At 36.1% G+C, this 22,840-nt stretch overlaps 1 protein-coding gene across 3 annotated transcripts in view; it reads right to left on the bottom strand.

Annotated features, from left to right (window-relative positions):
- Nucleotides 1-22,840, bottom strand: part of UNC13C (unc-13 homolog C) — a 755,970-nt gene that overhangs the window by 408,105 nt on the left and 325,025 nt on the right. For all 3 annotated transcript variants that reach the window (XM_057306313.1, XM_057306314.1, XM_048219406.2), the window contains 2 exons: nucleotides 10,702-10,724; nucleotides 10,040-10,104 (listed from right to left, as the gene is read on the bottom strand). In XM_057306313.1, the coding sequence (XP_057162296.1) occupies nucleotides 10,040-10,104; nucleotides 10,702-10,724 (88 nt within the window). The remainder of the gene's footprint in view (nucleotides 1-10,039; nucleotides 10,105-10,701; nucleotides 10,725-22,840) is intronic.

The raw sequence follows: 22,840 nt of genomic DNA, 5'->3' as shown, positions 1-22,840 counted from the left end.
AAGCAACCATGAAGAGGAACGTGCATCCTCTTCCTCTGTATTTATATGTATTAAAGTTGTAGCATGAGTGACAAAACTTTACTTGATTAATATGCAGAGATTTGGTAGATATTCCTGTATTACAACCTAGCTTATCCTGACTGGTACACTATTTATACTTCTTGTTAGATTCAGATTATTGAAGTATGCTAAGTTCTTTTGGATATTAATTACATCATCTAATACACTAGTTATTTTGCCCAGCCTTATGTTACCCCCAAAGCCTACAATCAGATCCTTTATATTTCCATCTTGTTCAATTAAAAATAATCTGCCTACAGGAGATCCCTAAAGCTACTCCATCAGAGCCTCCCTGGATACAAAATTATTCACAAATTATCATACTTTGGGTCTCATCATTCAATCCATTATTAATTCATTTAGGTGACTTTTTTAGGGGTTATTCTGAAAATCCTTAGCAAATGCCTTTCTGAGGTCTAGGTAGAAATATATCTACAATATTTAATTGATATACCTACTTAGAAATCTTATAAGACCAATACATAATGAAACACTAAGTTGAAAATAGAATATTCAATTAAAAAAAACTAAACCAGAAATAAGCATAATTTATTTGCAAATTAATCAGTTTGGTCTAATAGCAAAGCAGCCAAGATCTGGAGTCAGGTAGACCCATTTCAAACCTGGGCTCTGACACTTAGCCACTGTTTGACTTTGACCATATTTAAGGTCTCTAAGCCTCATTTATGTTACCTGAACAATGCAATGATTGTATCATTTACCTCAAAACACTGTGATGAGGATCAAAGGAGGTAATGCACAAAAAATGCTTAGATGTGGGCCTATTATATTTTAACATTTCAAAAGGTTTTAGTTATTATGTCTTTATAATAATTATGAATTTGAGATAGCATCCCATTTTTAAATGACATTGAAAATGTTTCTTTTTACTCTCTACTTCATACTGTTTCTAAATACTAAGGAAGACAAAGTCAGTAACAGAATTGTGGCATGGTTCTGACAGCAAGCTGTTTGTATTTAATTAAGAATTGCAGATTAAACAAATCTGTTATGTTTTTTTAAATTTTTTAGAGAGAGGGGCCACACATGTGGGTGGTTGGAGGGTGGGGAGGAGCAAAGAGAATCTTAAGCAGGCTTCACACCCAGCGTGAGCCTGACATGGGGCTCGATTTCATGACCCTGAGATCATGACCTGAATTGAAATCAAGAGTCAGATGCTTAACTGACTGAGCCACCCAGATGCCCCTAAAACCGGTTACTTTCAGTAAGAGTAAGAACAAGGTTATGGAAAAATACTATTTTGCTAGCAGTGATTATTTTATTGTTCTGTTGTACTATAGTCTGCCTATAAGAGGAAACATTAACCTTCATGGAATATGGCATTCATTTATCAAAAGATACTTAAAAACACATTTGATATATACTTTTTTGGGAAAAACAATAATCAAGTTCAGTGCTCCTGTTTTCCTAAGACGTTTTATGTATGTTAAGTGTACTCAACAGCCATATCAATTATATTTTGGAAAGAACCAGCAGGCTGAGGAACCATGATACTCATTATAATTGCCATCTTATTTAATAGGGTTATTTTCAATATTTTTTGACCAAAACTGGTAATGACACAAGTAATCTAACTTTTCTAATGGAAGTGATTATTCTGCTCAGTGTAACAGATATTTTCCATAGTTACTGAACTGGCACTATTTTAAAAGACTGACTACTTGAATATTATCTTTATCAAGGATCTATCAGTGATTTTAATTTGCTACTCGTTAAACACATAAACTGTCTGAAAGGCCTTCGAGGATTAGACTGGATTCTGTATGGTGTATCCCAAAAGATTCACTGATCTCCTAATAAATTTAAGCCAAGTCAGACTTAGACGTCATAATTAAAGATCTGATTTAAAGAACAGGAAATGGGGGCGCCTGGGTGGCGCAGTCATTAAGCGTCTGCCTTTGGCTCAGGGCGTGATCCCGGCGTTATGGGATCGAGCCCCACATCAGGCTCTTCTGCTAGGGGCCTGCTTCTTCCTTTCCCACTCCCCCTGCTTGTGTTCCCTCTCTCGCTGGCTGTCTCTATGTCTGTTAAATAAATAAAATCTTAAAAAAAAATACAGGAAATGAATAACATACACATGTTCAATAAGCACACTGAACACAGAGGAGGCTTTAGAAAAATGTGCTCCCACAAAGCCTCCCCCTCCAACAAATATGCTCTCAAGTTTAACTAGGAAGTTTATTTTTTCGGAGACTGGATTGTCCTCAGGAGCTGCTAGATTGATTACATGGGTGTTCCCAGGATGTTGGGAATCCAAAGAAATTATGACAAGCACCAGCTTGAGAGAGTTTTTTCTTTTCCTTTTTTTTTTTTTGAGATGGAGCCCAGAAGGGCGAAAGAAAACCTGAGTAAGAATCACAAAGGCGAGAAGGCACCACTCTTAAGCTAATGTTGGTTGCCTTACTTTTCCAACTGAGAAAGCATGTGGCCTCAGGGGCTAGGTGTATGATCCAATTTCTACCACTAAAACTGACGGGACCCTAACAAATACTACCTTTGGAAAATGTATGATTTGGGATTCCTTTCAAGTATGTCTCAAGTACGGGGCACCTGGGTGGCTTAGTCAGTTAAGCATCTGTCTTTGGCTCAGGTCATGATCCCAGGGTCCTGGGATCAAACCCCATGTCAGGCTCTCTGCTCAGCAGGGAGCTTGCTTCTCCATCTCCCACTCCCCCTGCTGGTGTTCTCTCCCTCTCTTTCTCTATCAAATAAAATCTTTAAAAATAAATAAATTAATTAAAAAAAATAAAAAAGTAAAGTATGTCTCAAGTACTATGGAGTTAGTGATTCCAGAAACTGAGGAAAGGCAGACACTTTGTTGGGTGTAGTTTCAAACGGCAGTCACCTAAAGATAAAAGGAAAAGCAGGCCCTTTCTGAGGACCTAACCAGAGCTGTGCACAGCTATGGAAGGCTCCAGTGCAAGGAACTAGCTAAAGGAAAGTTGCCAAGAGTCGATGGTGGCTGTAGTTTCCTTGTCTGAAATGAAGACATTATCTGTATCTTGGGTTGATACACAAGAGGGGGTGGTATGCATTCTCTGAATCTAAAACACAAACCTATCTCTAAGAATAAAAAAAAATGGCCTTGATACAATGACTAAAGTTTGTGGTTGCCCTTGCCTGCAGCCCAGGATGATCCTGAAGATTTTTATCCTTAAAAAAAAAAAAAGGATTTGGAAAAACTTTCTATGGCCAGCCATCTAGGCACAGAAAAAAGGCTTCTATGATGGTAGAAATCAGGTTTCCTGTGGATGTGTAAAGGTGGAAGAACCAGTTCAACAGTATCACTGGGGATTGGAGCTGAGGGGCGGGGGGGATGTTCTGATGTAGTCTCCCTGGGTTGACTGTGGGTAATTGTGTGTGTAGTCTGAGTAAGAAAGAATGTCAAGCTACAAACATGGGCCTGAATATGAGATGATGGAAAGGTGTCAATCTCTCACTGTCAACTATAAGCTATTAGTTGCTTGAGCTTAACAGCTTCATTTTCCCAGTCCTTTGAGTACTCTAAGTTTTTTGCCACTGTGTGTAGGAAAACAATATTCCTAAGGAAATGGTTTATAATCTACTCCACAAACACTATGAAGTTTTAAGGCTGATTTAGATGGTAGTGACTTAACACTTACTTCCATTGATCCTGTGCCAAAATATATTTTCCATGGTTCCCGAAGGAGTCACGGTTGTGGTCCTGGGGTCTTGTAGGTCCACACATCGGAGTGCAGCCTTACAGCTGGCCTCTGTGGCTCGTATCAAGATATACTCTAATGACCCCATGATTTTCTAAATAAAGAAGATATCAAGTGCTTCCTGAGTAATTTCCAAGTGAGCCTTGGGAAGCATTCAACTGACCCCAAATTAGAGAACTGATTGCCGGTAGTAAGCCAAAATTAGATAAGCATTTTTTCGGCGGGTAGGAGGGGAGAGGAGGGCATAGGAAGCTAATGGCAGCTTAGCAACCAGTTCTTAATACATGGGTTTTAGAAAGTTGGTGGCCTTATTGCTTTCAGCTTTCCCAATTAAGAGGTTCTTTGTCTAGGCCAAACCTTGGTCTATAGGATATGATGCGTCTGCCCAGTAGGAAGACTGTAGGCAGGTGCTGGGGACTTGTGAGCCTGATACTACGGAGAGTCTATGGTAGGGCTGGGACTTCCCCAAGCTTCGCATGAGATTCTTTTCTGGCTGATCTAACTACCCTGCGGCATGACTGCGTCTGACATTAGCTAAGAGATGCCAGGTTTTATTCAACCTTTAATGGATTAAGCAAGACAACTCCCTTTATTACTTTTACAAAGAGCAAGGTGACAGGATCATTCAATCATTAATTACAAAAGGTCTCCTTCTTGGAGTAATAATGGAACTGATTTAAAAAAATCTTTAATACAGTGTGAATTTATATCTAGGGTGTTCTAAAGTGCTAAAGTTTTCAGATGGGAGAATGAAAGGGCAAAATTTATATTTAAGCATAATTAGAGTAATATTTTTATGGATTCGTTCAAGCCAAACTTCGTAAGTTTCTCCCAAGTAGAGAAACAGGGATTCAAGATCAAAAGCAAAGTGGCCTTCTGATCAACTGACATTAAATCTAGTGTGAGAAAAGTCCCTTGATTTTTTTTTTTTTCCCCTATAGGGATTTAGTAACACTGAATTTGGGGCGAGGGGTGGGACCAGCTGTTTTTAAAACTCCCAGTACTTCTCATGTACGCCTCATCATGAATCCATGATTGCTTCAGGATTAATTTTTTCCTAAAACACAGTAGACCTGAATCTTTTAAGAAATAATTCTAACTAATTCATCTAAGAGACTGCCAAATCCAAAACAAGATTAATTTATAGGTGAGGTCTTCATATGGGCAAGGAACTCTCAAGCTTTATGGAGGAAAATCTAAGTGAAAAAGACCAACTCTATGCCCTTAAAGAATTTAAAATCAGGTTGGAAGATACAAATTTTTCTTAATTTATGCAACTTAAATTCATATGTACCAGAGGAATGACACAAATGGAAACAGAAAAGGGAGATAATTCCTTATTATAAAGAGAAATAGTAATCAAGAAGAAATAGAAATCAAGATATTCAAAGCCATATAGAAAGATCCATACTTTACACTGCAGAAATGAGGAACCATTAAACACATTTAAATAGAAATGACTGTGCTTTAAGGAGATTAATCTTTAACAGTGTATAGATTGAACTTAATGTGGAGGAATTAATGAAAGAAGATCAGTTTGCATTCACCTAGGTAAAAGGTATTGAGGATTAAAACTAGATTAATGGCAATACGAATAAAAATAAGTTGAAAAATTATGGGCATGGTGATTTGAATAGCTATCCAATAACGAATTAGGAATGCAGAGCTGTCTGCATCTGCTAGCTCTTAAAATAATAAACTCTAATCCAAATTCATTTTTATGTCAATCTATAGTGAACTCCCTCTATACTGAATCCCCTGATGTGAAAGGAACTCTTACACAAAACAACTAACTGAAAAGTAAAAGAAAGACAAAGGCTTCCCTTTCTCTCCAAAGAGTAACTTGCCACTGCGACTGAAGCAAGCTTACATGGGGGCTCTCGTTTTCTTAATACCTGGCACTCTTGGATCAGAGCATGCAGGGCTCTTTGTGTAGCATGAACCATGGACCCAAGGAAGGGATTACAGAAGTGGAAAGAGCCATTGGCTGAACTTGGGAGAATTTCTGGGCCTTTCCATAAAAGTAAGGAAGTTAAATGAGGGGATAAGGGAGAATCTCATTTACTGAGTAGGTAGGAAAAAGTGAAACGAATAATTCTCAGCTACCCAAGATGAGACTGCTATGAGAAAAGGAAAGTTAAGAGCCTCTGGAGAGTAAGAAAAACCTTAGCTGCCACCTTAAATGATTTTAGGCACTGGCCAAACACGAAGGTCAAGACCAGGAGTGGGAAATAGGGCATGAGGTCATTATATAACCTTTTCAACTTTAGAGAGAAATACAAAAGCAATGTCCGAGCATGACAAGTATCATCAGTATATTAAACCACCTATATCCACATATTGTACAACCAAACTTGTATTAGGTTTTATAATAGTAACAAAAAATTACTATTTTAATCAGGGTAAATTTAAAAGCAAAGGAATTATTCAGAACTTCAGTTGAAAATTTCTTGTTCATATTCATCACATTATTTACTCATGGCAATAATCAAATTACCTTGAAAATTTCAGCAAAATTTTGTATATATGTACATATATATACACATATGCATATACAAATACACACACATACACATTTTTTCCCCCAATTGTACCTATTTGAGAGTGAGGTCAAAATGGAAGCTGCTCTTCCTCTATTTGGCAATCTCCTAGTTTCCTGCCCTTCAACAATCTCTCTCTTTTTCTCACCTCTCTCAACATTACCCATTTTCTGCCAAGGTTTAATAATCCTAGTAGTGGTTTCAAGGTCACCACCAGATTCCTGGAATTAGGAAAGCAGCTATGGCCTGGTTCAGAACCACGACAGGAAATAAACCTTCCTTTCATATAGGCTCGAGGAACTTAGTTCCCAGAGAACTATCCTGAAAAGAATTTAGAAAACTAGAGAAGAAAAGGAACAAAGAAGATCAGAATGTCCTCTCCCTAACATTCTTCCCCTTATTCTCACTCTCATGGTTTTGTGGACTTCCCTGAATTCTACTGCAGACAAGGCTAGTACCTGAAGACTAGAAAGACACCATATAAAAGCCTTGTAATATTCCTCATCATGCATTCAATGGAACTCTGACTACAAATGTCCAGTGAAGGGTGAACTTAAGCTATAGACAAAGAACCAAAGGAATGCCATTCTAATTTTAAAAAGTGATTCATATTTGAGAAGGTACTTGTGTGACCTCATTCACTATCATTTATTAAAGTAGTTTCATCGTTTCATCAAATTGACTTATTAGAGGCTGGGTAACCAGGGGTGTGTGCCATTCAAAACCGTCAGAGTAAATCTTCTGAGAAAAGTGTGGTTGAATGACAGCCTTCAGCCACCACACTTCCAGAATCCACTGCAGCATTCATCCAAAGGCCATACTCATGAAGCTGATCCAAACCAATGACTGAACATGGTGGAGGTAATAGAGCTGGCCACATATGCACAATGTGGGATTCTTCAACAGTAAACCTTTTATCTAGGACTCCCCATTGGTCTGGCACTTTCTTGTAGCCTCATTGGTCAGTTTAAGGCTTTTTATGCCCAATTCTCCTTCCTTCCCCCCCTCTCTCCACTCACAAATGGCAGACCCATATTATGGCCCAAAGATTTCTCTCATCTACTCCTGCTGTCTCACCACTTATCTCAGATGTTTCCCCCCAGAAAGCTCTTGTACTTCTAATATCTTGGTGTGTGCTTCTGTAAGGACCCTTAGTTTACAAATAAAAGTTACCAAATTCCTGTAAAACAACTGGGAGAAGTACAATGTTAAATACTAATGTTATCACTAAAACATGCATTTTTTCCAGCTTTTTCTGTTCCTTTCTGATCTTTTTTTCTTTCTCCTGATTCTTTTTCCAGAGCCTACCTGATTTTTTATTTTGACAAATGGGAAAAAGAAAGGTTTGCCATCTCTTTTCTAGCAACACTTACAAAAGATGTACAAAGATGAGCAGAAATCAGAGCAGCACTGTTAACTCCATTATCTGGTTTCAGTGTGTATAGATCTTTCCTTCTTTGACACTTGAGAAGGGGGAGGGAAGGATCAATGTGGTCTGGCTCTAAACCGGTTAGGAATGTTGAAGGTAGAGGACAGAGGGATGGAGAATTGTCAAGAAGAAGTGACTCCATTTGAAAGTCTGCTCCAGTCTGTTTTACAAGACAATAGAAGCTATAATATTTAGAATATATATAGTAATATTTCATTCTATAAAAATATATTTTAAAATATTTATAGAAAAAGTAAAATAAGTAAATCTTGCTGAAAGAGGTTGTGATTGAAGGCTATATTTAAATGTACCCTCAGGTTCTGCAAAAGGAAATAAGCATTCAGATAATGACAAATTCTCTTGATGACTGAAAATTATCATCCCTTTCCCATACCATCATAATGCTAAAATCTCTTGGCAAGTCTTCAAAAAGAAGTTTTTGGAAAAGTGAAATGGAAGGGATCTGTTCAAAATGCAAAGATAATCTATTTTAGCTAACCATTTACACAGCTTGCACTTAAAACATGGGTGTAGATGAACTCTGTTGCTTTGACATTCTTAAAACTTCATATTCAGACATGAGTTAGGAAAGCAAGTTGTTATTAAGCGCTGGATGCCACAGGGAGGAGTTGCAGGAACCCTGAGACTATAAATTCAGATAAGTCTCCAAGATCATGACATACATGTTCCAATAATCAAATTGGAATTCAACCTAATTATTTTCTAAGATAAAATTTCATTTTGTCAAGTTATTTTCTAGTAAACTTAAAGACACAGCATGTATGAGGTAGGGGAGAGAGGGTAATCCATTGAGTAACTAAATTTTCTATGAATAATCCACAATGCCCTTTTATCTCAGCTAGTTCTCCTACTACATTTAAACCACTGTGGCATTGTAATAGGGATGTGAGTGGTTGTTCACGTATATAAGAACACTGAAGAGTTTACAGACATAAAAGTAATGAAGACGTGACTTGTTGAAATTTTATGTGTTTAAAGTAATACGTGGATGTATTTAATGGAAGACTTTCAAAGATGAGAGTATTACAAACATAAATGTAAAACTGTTTCTTTACCTAAAAAACTGTAATACACTAATCTAAATGTTGCTTCTCTTTATATTGTACACACACGTGTTCAAATGTCAACACTTATAAAGCTAATCTTCTATATGTTTATACTGTGCATAAGTTTTGGCTGACAATTTTACTTTAAATATCTATTACGTTTGCTATAGTATCATTTGCAATACCGGCACCTAGAAATATTCTTGAAAATCCATTAACAGAAGACAAATAAATATTCTATATGTCTTGAAATATTTGCATCAGTTAGAAATAATGAAGTGGAAAGTCTTCCAAGGCACTCTGTTAAACGGCAAAGAGAAAAGGAGAAAACCCCCACAAGTTGGAGATGCAGGATAGCCTATTATGAATAAGGTCACAGACTCTAGAACCAGACTAGTTGGGTTTGGATACTGATTTGGCCACTTATTAGTTGTATGGAGGGAAAGGTTTTTTAAAACTGTTTCATACAACAGTTCCTTAATTTGTAAAATGAAGGTCAAATTAGTACTTACCTCCTAGGGCCATTTTAAGGATTAGATCAGTCATTATACAGGAAACAATTATAACAATACTTGCTACAATGTCATTACTAAATCAGGGCTTAGTTTGTCGAATGGCCTAGTTTATGGCAAAGATACACAATACAAAACTGCTTATCCTAAAGGAACAATGACATGTATTCAAACAACAGAAAAAGGCTACAAACTGATACCAATGTGTAACCATGGGCATTAAATGAGACCCTTTGCTTCCTGAGTATTTTACATGCAAAATATACTTCATACATTATTTTGTGATTAAATTTTAAATACTTTCATCCAACCATTAAAAACAATGAAGTTTACATTCATTGACTTATTGACATACAACATTCATGCATATTTCATTAATTTCAAATAAGCAGATCAAAAGATAATATTAATTGCATTAATGTGAACGCATTTATGTAAAATTATGTGTATTTGTGTATAGAATGAAAATAATCCATTTAGGTGACTTTGAATTTCTTCTTTGTATATAGACACATGTAAGATTAATTAAATATATATGCACACACAGTTCTACTTTATTAAAAACAAAACAAAACTCTAAAAGCTACTTTGTGAAATAAGAAAGCAACAGTAAGGCTAGTTAATTATACCATCATGCAGCATCCTGCATTCAAAATGCATATGGTGAGAGCACATCCAAGTACCACAGATGAATGGAATGAATTAAAAAGCTTATGAATGTACTCACCCACCAATCGCCTGGAGCCCAGAGAATTTGGAAGCATCCAAATCGCTGCCACTTACTATCCGAGCCTTAAATCAAAAACAAGAAAAAAAAAAACAAAAACAAAAGAAAAACAAACAGGCTTTTAGCATACCGTAGCTGCATATACATGAATTTGGGACACAAGTCAACTGCACTAGACATGTAACACCTAGTATGACAGATGCTAAGCAGGGTCAGCTCCAAGTCAAAGCTACTGTGTTTTTGTGAGTGGAGGTTTTGAAATTAGCTGTCAGCATTTAAAGAGAAGCACTGGCACAGTCCAGGAAAATATATCATATTCCCAATACTATTTGCCCTTAAAACTTGCTATGTGCAGTGAACATCATTAATCAGTCAGGGAGATCGTGATTAACCAGACTTAAGAACAGATGCTGAGTTTGACCGCAGCAGACCCCTAGGTTGGCAAGTGTAAGCTAAAGAAAGCGCAGCTGGCAAGGTGTAACCTCTTCATAAACGCAACATATCGGGGGCACACTTACAGGACAACCAAAGAATGGAAAGCTGCGATAACATGCACATTTCACAACTAAAACAGAGGAACCACAACAGGTCTAATGTGTCACAAACAAACATGTACAAAAGACAAGGTTCCTCAGGAGAGAAGAAAAAGTATGATTTAAAACCTTTTCATCCATAGAACTGCTATCTGAAAGAGAATCAGGAAAAGAAGGAATAAATATTAGATGGAGTACTTTAAGAAATCATTTAAACATACACATGAACAAAGTGTTAACTGTTTTACATTGTTTAAAATCAAACAGAATTTCAAGGCTGAACCCCAAGGGAAGAGGGATAGTTGGTCCTCATGATTTTAAGAGCTGGAAAATATGCCAGAATGCTTGAAAAGTATCAAAGGCTGATTATAGGGTTTAATGAAAGACAATGTGTCATATAAAGAAAAGAACACAATTGAAGAATCAGAAGTCCTAAGCCCCAGTTGGGGCTCTGCCACTTACTAAGCAAGGGGGCAAACTACCAAATTCTCTGGAGTCTGGAATCTAGTCCCAGCTCTGCAAAAAGGTCATGGATAGTTTGCTCATTGGCCTCCAAACATTGTTCAGAGAATCAATTGAGATGAATATATGTCAAAGTAAACCCCAGATGACTACATAAATTAAGCATGTTTTGTTAAGGAATTATTTATTTATGGCTTGTCAGAGAAGCTCAAGAGCTAAAAGATTAATCAAATATACTCCACTTTGCAAATAAAAAAAACTGATGCCTGAAAGCACTTCAATGACTTGATAAGATCACAAAGCTAGTGATTGGCAGAATGGGACACAAATCCAGGGCCGCTGATCCCCCATCTGCTGCCCTTTAGGTCCCATGTTTCAGGTAAGCTGAAAAAAACAGGGGTGGCTGGTCCACAGTTCTCCAGTGCAATTTAAGATACATCATGGGGTAAACATTTCTCAGTTGCAACTGCTCTTGGGCCCAAGATGAACAATGATGAATGATGGACTAAAATTTATTTATCTATCTATTTATTATTTTTTTGGTGGGCAGCAAAGCAAGATTTACTGAGCAATAGCAAAGTGATAGTACAAAGCTCCCAAGGAGGGAAAGGACCTGAAGGGGTTGCCTGGACTAATTTTTTTTTTTTTTTTTAACTCAAGTCTGAATCTGCCAGGATCCATTTCTACCTTACATAGTATTGCTCTTAAACTTATTAATTCAGTTTTGCTTATTAGTAGAAAGCTGGAGGAGCTTCTCTATGAATACAAGTGGGCAAAGAGCTAGAGCTAAAATGATCTTGGGGTTCACAGAGTCAAAACCTTTCATTTTTATGGATGAGCCCCAACAATATAAAGATTTATCTAGGTCATATAGCTCAATGACAACTTTTATTGATAAAAATGTGAAATGTATTTGTTTTCTTGACTCATTAAGTATGGCTTAACTACTTGGCAGTATTTTGGCTATATTTTAGATTTTTTCAGTATCTCAGAGTTAAGTCTTTGAATATAAAACAGGATAAAAGCACAATAAAAAAGATCTTACTTATGGCCATAAAAATTTTTAAGATACTGCATACAATATAGAAAATTAAACATTAAAAAAGAATATACCCATGAAAACTGTCACAAGCATAACTTAAAGTCATATAATAACTAATTTGAGATATCAACTGGTCAGACAATATGCATCTGCATTTCAATAGTTACCAAAAAGCTGTTTGATAAAATTTCAGAACAAAACCCTCTAAATAATTTTTTAAATGTATTTAAAATTGATTGGAATGAATCTTGAGCTTAATATGTTAAAAAACATGCTACTTCCAGAGACACAAAATTTAAGTGTGAATTATTAGGGCATTCCCATTATTCCAAGCAAAATGAAAATGTACACAGCCATCATTTTAACCTATTTCTTGAAATTCTGATCAATGTACTAACGCAGACCAATTAAAGCAAAAATAAACAATATAAATGTTAGAAGGCAGAACACAAAGTTATTTTCATTTTAAACCCAAAAGACAAGTCACCTGGAAAACTGTTAGGGTTAAAAAAATAGATAGCAAAGTGAACATAAATAACAGGAACAGCTATTTCCTACAAACTCTTGGTAAGTAGTTTGAAAAACAATGACAAGAGAACTGATTTCAAATACCAATTACTTTGACATTGTCTCCCATTAATAACTGGATTCTATATCAACCATTCCAGTGAGTAAAGGTAATCTTAACAAAGTCAATTACTTTGCAGCTGCTAAATCTAGTACATTTCAACTTTTTCAATCATTATTCAATTCATTCCTTCACTGAATACATATTTTTATGAATTACCAGCAAATCTTTTTTGTTCACTCCTACTCCTTCCTTGTCCACCTGGTCTCCTGTCCTCCTTGAAATCTTTCTAAATACAGTTAAAATCATACCACTTCCCTTCCTTGTTTAAAACCCACCAAGGCTACCCAGTGCCCACAGGAGAGAAAACAGATCTGTATCTTCTGCAGGCTCATGAGCCCTCATTCACATCCTACACTTTGGCCACAATTAAGTTCTCGCCGTTTATCTTCATGGCATGCTCTTTGAACTCTGTGTGCCTTTGCATTTTCAGCTTCCTTCTCTAAAACAAGTGTTTGCCTTCTTCATCTAGGGGTCAGCCTCCAAAACTCAGTTAAAGCATTGCCCTCTCTGCTGGAAACGTGTAACATCTCAGGGATTCATGGCTTGTGTACGTGATTATCCTCCTGGATAATCCTCATCTTTGTCAGTTTCTTCATCTGCAGTCCTCCTAGATAAAAGCGCCTTTAACTTCCTCTAATTTCTACTACATTTCTGAAATATAATGGATGACCAATAAATGTTTGGTGAACAGTGAGTGAACCTTAAATAAGCTACATTTTATGGAAGTATCTAAAAATCCAAATAAAATTTATTTCATCTTCCTGTGTAGGAAAGATAAATTATTTTATAACACATTGATAGATTTAGTAGTTAAAATCCTAATGGCAAGTTGCCGTAGGGTTAAGAATATTTCAAGTATAACTGGATTAATAAGTCAAAACATCGATGACCTTTTAAAAGGAGAATTATGAGGAAAGTCTGTAAGGATTTTAAAAGTCTATACTAACCAAATATTACTGTCCCGGCAAAACAGATTGAAAGATAAATTCAACAAATTAGCCAAGTAACAAACCCTTGTACTTAAGAATTCAACAAATAAGGAACGATAGATTGTTATCAAAGACAAAGACACATACCAGTCAATAAATGATGCTTAGAACATAGGTTAAGTATCTGTAATACTTATTTACATCCTCATCTCAGACATAGCTCATGAAGTTGCAGATGTAGTAATTAAATGAGAGGAAACAAGTAAAAATAGAAAGGAATATTTATTAACTATGGAATAAGGAGATACAGTTAGAGGAAAAGTTCATTAAGTCTGTTATGCTCATTTAGTGCTTTTGTATATAAAAACAAAGAAAATGAAGTATATTTGCTAAAAACACGTATGTTGGTATATTCGGTATATAAAGAACTGTTACAAGTCTCTAAAAAAAATGACCCTAATGCCCCCCAAAATTGGTCAAGAATGTGACCAGATAACATACAAATCAGAATGCAACAATGGTAAGCATGAAAAATGATATAATTTACTAAAACGATGCCTCATCAGATCATAAAATTAGTAAAAATCAGAATAATATCTTAATGATATTAAAAATAATACTGAAGGCTGTTAAAGATGTCATTAATCTGACACTCTGATGCATGGCTGATGACAGTGAAAACAGTCATAAAATTTTTAGAAAAATTTTAGTGATGTCTAGCAGTAGACTGTTTTGATGAGAAAAATTTTTTTCAAGTTGATGCTAAGGAAATTATTTTTGTTACAGACTGAATTATGTCCCCCAAAATTCACATGTCGAGGTCCTAACCCACAGCACTCAGAAGGTAGGCTTCTTTGGAAAGAGTTGTTGCAGATATAGTTAACATAAGGTCATACTTAAATATGGTGGTTCCCAATCCAATATGACCAGTGTCTTTATAAAAAGGAGATATTTAGAAACAAATGCACACACAAGAAAAGCACCATCTGAAGACTGCAGCTTGCTGCCACAGGCCAAGGACATCTACCAGATGCTAGAAGAGAGGCCTGGACAGATCCTTCCCTAACATTTTCACATGGAGCACTGTCCTTTCAACATACCTTCATCTCAGATATCTAGCCTCGAGAACTGTGAGACAACAGGTTTCTGTTGTCCTAAGTCAGTTTATAGTACTTTGTTTTTATCAGCCATGGCAAACTAACAATTTTAAGTCATGAAAAAAAAATTAATGTGTAAAGATCTGCACTTTCATTTTTCACACACACACACACACACACACACACACACACACAGAACCTTGAAAAAAAAATGCATAATCAAGTATAGAAATATGGGTTGAAAATTATGTTCTAAGGACGCCTGGGTGGCTCAGCTGGCTAAGCATCTGCTTTTGGCTCAGGTCATAATCCCAGGGTCCTGGGATCAAATCTTGCATCAGGCTCCTTGCTTAGAGGGGAGCCAGCTTCTCCCTCTGCCTGCTGCTCCCTCTGCTTGTGCTCTCTGACAGATAAATAAAATCTTAAAAAACAAACAATTATGGTCTATGACATTGATTCAATAATTTGTGACCATTAAAATACACATATTTAAAATACTATATAAAACATAGGAAATGTTATGTGTATATACATATTTACATATATAATGTAGGTTTAATATACACCATACATATATTTATTACATAATCAGGACATACACACACTCACAATGGCTTTGTTTCCTGACAAATCACCTTTTGTTCTACATGTAGCTGTTTTTGCTTACTCAAATTCTGATTAAACCTCTGTAATTACCAAAAAACCCTTCATAATTACATACTGCTTGCCAATGCTCCTGGTCTCAAAGTCCTATCATTGCACAAGGTCATCTTGCAGTTCAGCGACTTAATGTTGTTCAGATAAGCCCATGATGCATCCATCTACTTTAGAGTGAAACCTCCTCTATAAATAGGATTAAAGTGAAGTTCCAGGTTACTAGTTAATTTTTTTAAGCTTATTAAATATTTACTAGGCGAATATCAGTATCTATTCAATCACGCTGCATAGGAACCTAAAAAACTAAACTATTAAGGTTTTAAGAATATATGTAATATGAGTGCGTCTCCTTAGTATTAATTCCATCACTGTTTCTCTCGTGAGAAGGAACTTCCTTCCTCAAGAAGGAACTTCGAATGTGATTTAAGGAAACATGTGACCTCCCGAGCACTCAATTTTCCTTCATACGTAAATGAAATGGGAGGGTTTGGCCAGCGTATATCTAAAGGCTCTATCTCTAAATTCTATGATTTTGTTTCTCTAGATATAATTTTCAGTGTAACAAGAAATATTTACTCACCAGTTTCCACTCAAAATATTAATACCTATTACCTAAATTTGAGATATATTTCACAATTTAAGATAAAAGTAAAAATTGCGTTGTTGTGTTGCCTTTCTTGATATTTCATCCTTGTTACAACACTTTTTGAAGAAAATTTAGATCAAAGAGATCTGAAAGCTTATAAAGAATCTGAGTTCTGGAGGCCTATCTAGCTTAGGAATTTCCTTAAACTATTTTGCTCTAATGTCCTTCTTTGCTCTCTAGTCCTTCAAGTATAAAACAAACCTCCCGCTAGTGACAATATTGTTCACTATCCACTTTGGAAATAGGTTTATTTTCCAGCATATCGAAATACATATGACTTTTCAAACATGTATATGATGCCTGAAAATCATGGGATGGGAGCTGAAAACAATCCAGAGAAAAAACCTATATTGAAATCACAGGATTGTTGAATTTCCATTGACCTTTACAGAGTACCTACTACGTATTAGATATTTTGCAAAGACCTTACCTGCTCTTTTATTGAATCCTACTAATTGTCTTGTGAGGCTATCAACATTCACTAGATTTTGCCAAGGCAGAGGAAACCTTTGGCCTGGCTCACATTTCCATTATAATTCTGGATATAATGGGGTGGGTGCTGAGTGACAGATTAATGCTCATATCTCATACACTTTTTTGTTCAGTTATGGATGGGGGGATTAACTTAAAAAACTGAGAGACAATACAATATGGTAAGGATATATGAAAGATATGAACAAGTTGATATGAAAGCATAGAGAAAAATCTCCTAACTCTGCAGCCAGAGAGGACACTGGGTTTGTAAACAATTCGTGAGGGCAATGATTTATGAATGGGCATTTGTCAGTTCAATGAAGCCATTCTTAGAGGAAAAAATTTACAAAGGCACTGAAGCTTGAAAGAGTATAGAGTATTAGGAACTGAAACATGGGAGCGTGATAGTGAAGAATTTTAATAAATAAAATGTAGATGAATAGGGTTTATTGCATAAAAATCTTTATAGATTCAATTAAGGAATTTAAATTATACTCTAATTGTAATGTAGAACCACAGACTGTTTTCAATCAAGACTGTGACATGTAACATGATCAGAGTTTTATTTTGTTTTTAGAAATCTAGGCCAGTCCTCTGGACAATAACACAGAATAAGAGGATATAGAAAGATTCTGCTCTCTGGCCCACCTATATCATAATTCTACATGCATGCACAATTGTTAGGTAACAATTTTCTTTTTATTAAGTAAGTTCTAGGCCCAACATGAGCCTTGACCTTACGAACCTGAGATCAAGAGTTCCATGCTCCACCAACTGAACCAGCCATGAGCCTTGACCTTACGAACCTGAGATCAAGAGTTCCATGCTCCACCAACTGAACCAGCCACGCACCCCACCTAAGTAACAATTTTTAATATGTTGTATAACTGAGCCTGGTTGGCTCAGTTGGTTAAGTGGCTGCCTTCGGCTCGGGTCATGATCCCAGGGTCTTGGGATCAAGTCCCACATCAGGCTTCCTGCTCAGCTGGGAGCCTACTTCTCCCTCAGCCCTTCCCCCCTGCTCATGCTCCTTCTCTCTCAACGTCCCCCCGAAATAAATACATAAAATATTCTTTAAAAAGCATGTTGTATACCTGAAAATAATGTAACATTTTGTGTCAACTATACTCAAAAAGTTATTTACAAAACTCTAAAACATATCCAAGCTTAGGGGTGACTGGGTGGCTCATTCAGTTAAGCAACTGACTCTTGATTTCAGCTCAGGTCATAATCCCAGCTTTATTTTGCTGAGATCAAGCCCTGAGACAGGATGGGTTCTGCACTCAGCAGAGAATCTGCTTAAGATTCTCTCTCTCCCTCTGCCCCCAACCCCCTCACCCCCGTATTCACTCACACACTCTTGGACGCTCTAAAATAAATAAATCGTAAAAATACGTATTTAAGCTTAAAAGGAAAATATAATTCCCCCAATCGCTAAAAATGAAGTAGCAATTCACCATTAATAGTGAATGAAGTTAAAGCTGAAATTGCTCTCAGAGGCATTGGAATAATTTATTTACTCAACAAGCATTGATCAAGTGACCCCTAAATGCTAAGCATGTGCTAGGGGCTAGAGATATGAAGATTGAAAATAAAGATAAATATCACTATTCCTCATAGAACTTCAGTGGTAAGCCCACACTACAGAATCTATGCAACAATAAAAGCTAAAACTTTTTTCGGAGCCACCAGGATAAAACAGTGAATTGATACAGTGTCAGCACATACAATATAAATGCATGAGATAAAAACTATGAGCATGGAGAAACAATAAGGAAGTTTTCCATTTACCTGGAAACATAATTGGAAAATTTTTACCCATGATAAAGGAAACCTCAAGCTTATATGAAATGTGGGTTCAGAATTCACATCAAATTAAAAACTGAAATACATTAACTCTTTTCACTTTAAATACTATTAAAAATTGATGATGCACCTGGCCACAAAAGAAACCTCAACATATTCCATAAAAGTGGTGTCATCAAGACCAATTAAACAAGAAATTAACATTGAGTTGGCAATTTAAAACCACCATGACCAAACAAGAAACCATGTTTAGAAATACATAAGCATTCCCAAATATGATTTGGGGAGGAAAAACAAAAACAGTGGAAATTACAAAATACTAATAACTAAACTAATATTAAACGTACATCAACATACATGTGCAGACTCTGTACTTTGGGATATGTACTTTGGGATAAATTAGTACAAAGACATGTACTTTGGGATATGTACAAAGACATGTACTTTGGGATAAATTAGTCATAATAGGATGCTAACAGCTTTAAAAGCATATTTTAAATATAACTTAATTAAAAGAGACAAGGTAAAAATTCAACTCAAGAATCATAGAATAGTAGTAAAAATAAGGACAGTAAAGATGCAAAATACGTAAAATTATTTTCTGAAAAAAAATGTGTGAAGTGTGAGGTGATATCTCATTGTGGTTTTGATTTGCATTTTTCTGATAATGAATGATGGCGAGCAGCTCTTCATGTGTCTGTTGGCCACCTGTATGTCTTCTTTGGAGAAATGTTTATTCAGGTCCTCTGCCCATTTTTTGATCAGATTGTTTGGGACGTTTTTCGATATTGTGTTGTAGCAGTTACTTATGTAGTTTGGATATTAACCCCTTAATTCAGTCTAGCATTTGCAAATATCTTCCTCCACTTAGTGGGTTACTTTTTTGCTTTATTGATGGTTTCCTTTGCTGGGCAAAAGGCTTATATTCTGATGTAGTCCCAACAGTTTACTTTTGCTTTTGTTTCCCTTAAGACATCTCTAGAAAAATGTTGCTATGGCTGATGTCAAAGAATTACTGTCTGTGTTCCCTTCTAGTAGTTTTATGATTCTAAGTCTCACATTCAGATCTTTAATCCACTTTGAGTTCATTTTTGTGTGTGGTGTGAGAAAGTGGTCCAGTTTCTTTTTTGCATGTAGCCGGTTTTCCCAACACCATTTGTTGAAGAGACTGACTGTCTTTTTCCCACTGTGTATTCTTGCTTCCTTTGCCATATGCATTGACCATGTAAGCATGGGTTCACTTCTGGGCTCTCTATGCTGTTCCACTGATCTATGCTAGATTTTTTTTTTTTTAAATGCTAGAATCAAAGAGATAAGAAACAACAAGTGTTGGTGAGGATGTGAAGAAAAAGGAACCCTTGCATACTGTTGGTGGGAATGTAAATTGGTACAGCCCCTGGGACAAAAAGTATAGAAGTTCCTCAAAAAATTAAAAGTAGAAGTACCATGTGATTCAGTACCATGTGATTCTACTTCTGGGTATTTACCTCCCCAAAAATAAAAATATCAATTTAAAAAGGTATATGCACCCTTATGTTTTTACTGCAGCATTACTTACAGTAGCCAAGGTATGGAAGCAACTGATACATGATACATGAATGGACGAAGAATGTGTGTGTGTGTGTGTGTGTGTGTGTGTGTTTGTGTATAGCCATATAAATAGCCATTAAAAAATTTTATATATATATATATCTCCAAATATAGCCATATTTAGCCATTAAAAGGATGAGATCTTGCCATTTGTGACAACATAGATGGATCTAGAGGGCATACATGCTAAGCGAAGTAACTCAGACTGAGAAAGACAAATACTATATGATTTCACTCATATGTAGAATCTAAAAAAACAGAACAAATGAACAAAAAGTGAATCAAACCTATAAATACAGTGAACAAACTGATGGTGACCAGAGGGGAAGAGGGTGAGGGATGGGCAAAATGGCTGAAGGAGAGGAGATATAGGCTTCCAATTATGGAATGAATAAGTTATAGGAATAATAGGTACAGCATAGGGAATATATTCTATGATATTATAATCGTGTTGTATGGTGACAGATGGTACCTATTCTTGTGGTGAGCATAGCAAAAGAGAGTTGTTGAATCACTATTTTGTACACCTGAATCTGATGTAAAATTGTGAACTATACTCAAAAAGTTATGAAAGAAAGATTGCTTCTTTAAAGCATTAAATAAAATTATATTTATCAAGACTGGTTGAAAAGAGGGAATACATATGAACAATAGCATTATGTAAAAAGGATACAACTGAAGATGCAGTGGACATTTTTTAAAATTGAAAGTATGCTACAAACATCTTTGTGTCAATGCTAAAACTTGAAGGTAATTTTCTAAAAACATTAACAAAAATATAATTTCTAAAAGAAATTGCTAACATTTACACAAAAATATAGAAAACAAAAACCATTACTCAGGTACTTTATTCAGTAGGAAAATCTCCCCAAAAAGAACACCAGATGATTTTTTAAAGTTTTATCAAGTCTACATGAAATAGATAATACCAATGTAATATAAATTTGACTATAGAAGTAAAGGGAGAACACAGAATGGAAATATTAATGTACACTTTCTAAGGCTAGTATAAGCTTGCTATTAAAATCAGAGAAGGATAGTAAAAACTAAGATTATATAGAAGTATCATATAGGAGAGCTCATGAGCAAAATCCTAAATAAAATTTTTGTATTTGATCCAGCATGGGTGTACACATTTATCCAAGTTGGATTTATCCCCAAAATAAAATAGTGCTTTAACAATATAAAAATCAGACTTGCTTCCAGAAAAAAATGGATAGACTTTCCCTATTACTTCCACAAAATACAACTAAAAACTTTCAACACAATATATAAAATAAACACATATAAGGTGCTGCAAGTTGGAGAGATGGCATACTGGCTAGTGACTTTGGACACAAAGCATAATACAGTGTTGAGTTTTCTGGGTTTTCTGTTTGCCTCAAATATCCCAAACTGGACATTGCATCCAGAGATATCAATGGTGCCGACAAGAAAAACTCCAAGGAAAACCTACTCTCTTTAGCAGAGGAACCAAGAAAGGGACAGGCCACTCGGACAGAAACTTTTAGATGATAATTAACCCACTCTAGCCAAACATCACACACAAAATCCTGTGGCCCCCATTTCCACTCCTGTCAGTGAAGGTCAAAGGAGTGCCCGGACTTCTACCATTGCTGGACTGTAATGAGGTACTCCAATCCCCAATACGGGCTGGAGTGCTGTCAGGGAAGGCCAAGTAGGGAGCTGGAAATCACACAGACAGCCTGAACTTCTTCCCTACAAAAGTAGTAATGAGACAACTTTCCCTCCTCGCTGGAGTGGTATTGAAAGAGGCCTAGTAGAAAGTTGGGACTTTCATCCCTGCTCAGCCATACATAACAAAATCACCCCCTCAATGTCAGTGGTGGCTATACAGGAAGCAACAGTTAGGCACCTGTTCCCTTCTAAGCTAGGGTGGTATAAGCAGAGACCCAGTAGGAAGCCTCAACTCAAAGTCATGCCCAACACAGTAACAAAAAGTTCCTCCTCCTGGGTATCTATGGAAACCAAGAAAAAAAACCCTAAATTTCCATCTCCACCTAGAAGAAATGAGTCAGAGTTCTCATTCAAGTACTAGAGCACTGTCAGACAAGATAAAATAAAAGATTTAAGTAAAACCCAAAGTCCTATAATACCCAAAATGCCATTATTAAAATCACTTTTCATACCAGGGACCTCAAACTGAATGGGGAAAGACAACAGACACCAATGTGATAATCCAGATGTTAAAGTGTCTGAACAAGGATTTTAAAGCAGCCAATAAAAAATGTTTCAACAAACAATTATAAATATATCTGAAACCAATGAGTAGAAAGTTTTACTGAAGGAGTAGACAGTCTCAAAGAAATTGAAGATATGAAAAACAAATGGAAATTTTAGAAATAAAAAAATATAGCCACTGAAATATTACTAAGCAGATGGACTCAACAGCCATTTGAAAGAAAAATCAATGAACTTGAATATAAAACAGTAGAAATTACACAGTCTGAATTACAGAGCCTGAAAATAAGTGTTAGGGACAGGTAGGGTTATAATAAAAAATTAAAAAGATAATATTCATCTCATTGGAGTTTCAGAAAGAAGAAAGAGGAATAGAATTCTGAGTCTACTCAAACTGCAGTAACAAAATACAATAGACTGAGTAGCTTAAGCAACAGACATTTACTTCTCACAGTCCTGGAGAATGGACAGTCCAAGATTAAGGTGCTATCAGATTTGATTCTTGGTAAGGGCTCTCTTCCTGGCTTGCAGAGGTCCACCTTCTCACTGTATCCTCACATGACAGAGTGAGCTCTGGTCTCTCTTCTTATTCTGATAGGAACACTGATCCCACCATTGAGCCCTACCCTCATGACCACATCTAAACCTTATTAACATTCAAAGGCCCCATGTTCAAATACAATCACATCAGGAGTTAGGGTTTCAACATCTGAATTTTGGGAGGGCACAAAC

This window comes from Ursus arctos, unplaced genomic scaffold, assembly GCF_023065955.2.
Source record: "Ursus arctos isolate Adak ecotype North America unplaced genomic scaffold, UrsArc2.0 scaffold_36, whole genome shotgun sequence".
In the NCBI taxonomy this organism is placed as follows: domain Eukaryota; kingdom Metazoa; phylum Chordata; class Mammalia; order Carnivora; family Ursidae; genus Ursus; species Ursus arctos.
This window is presented reverse-complemented; position numbering and strand designations above follow the sequence as displayed.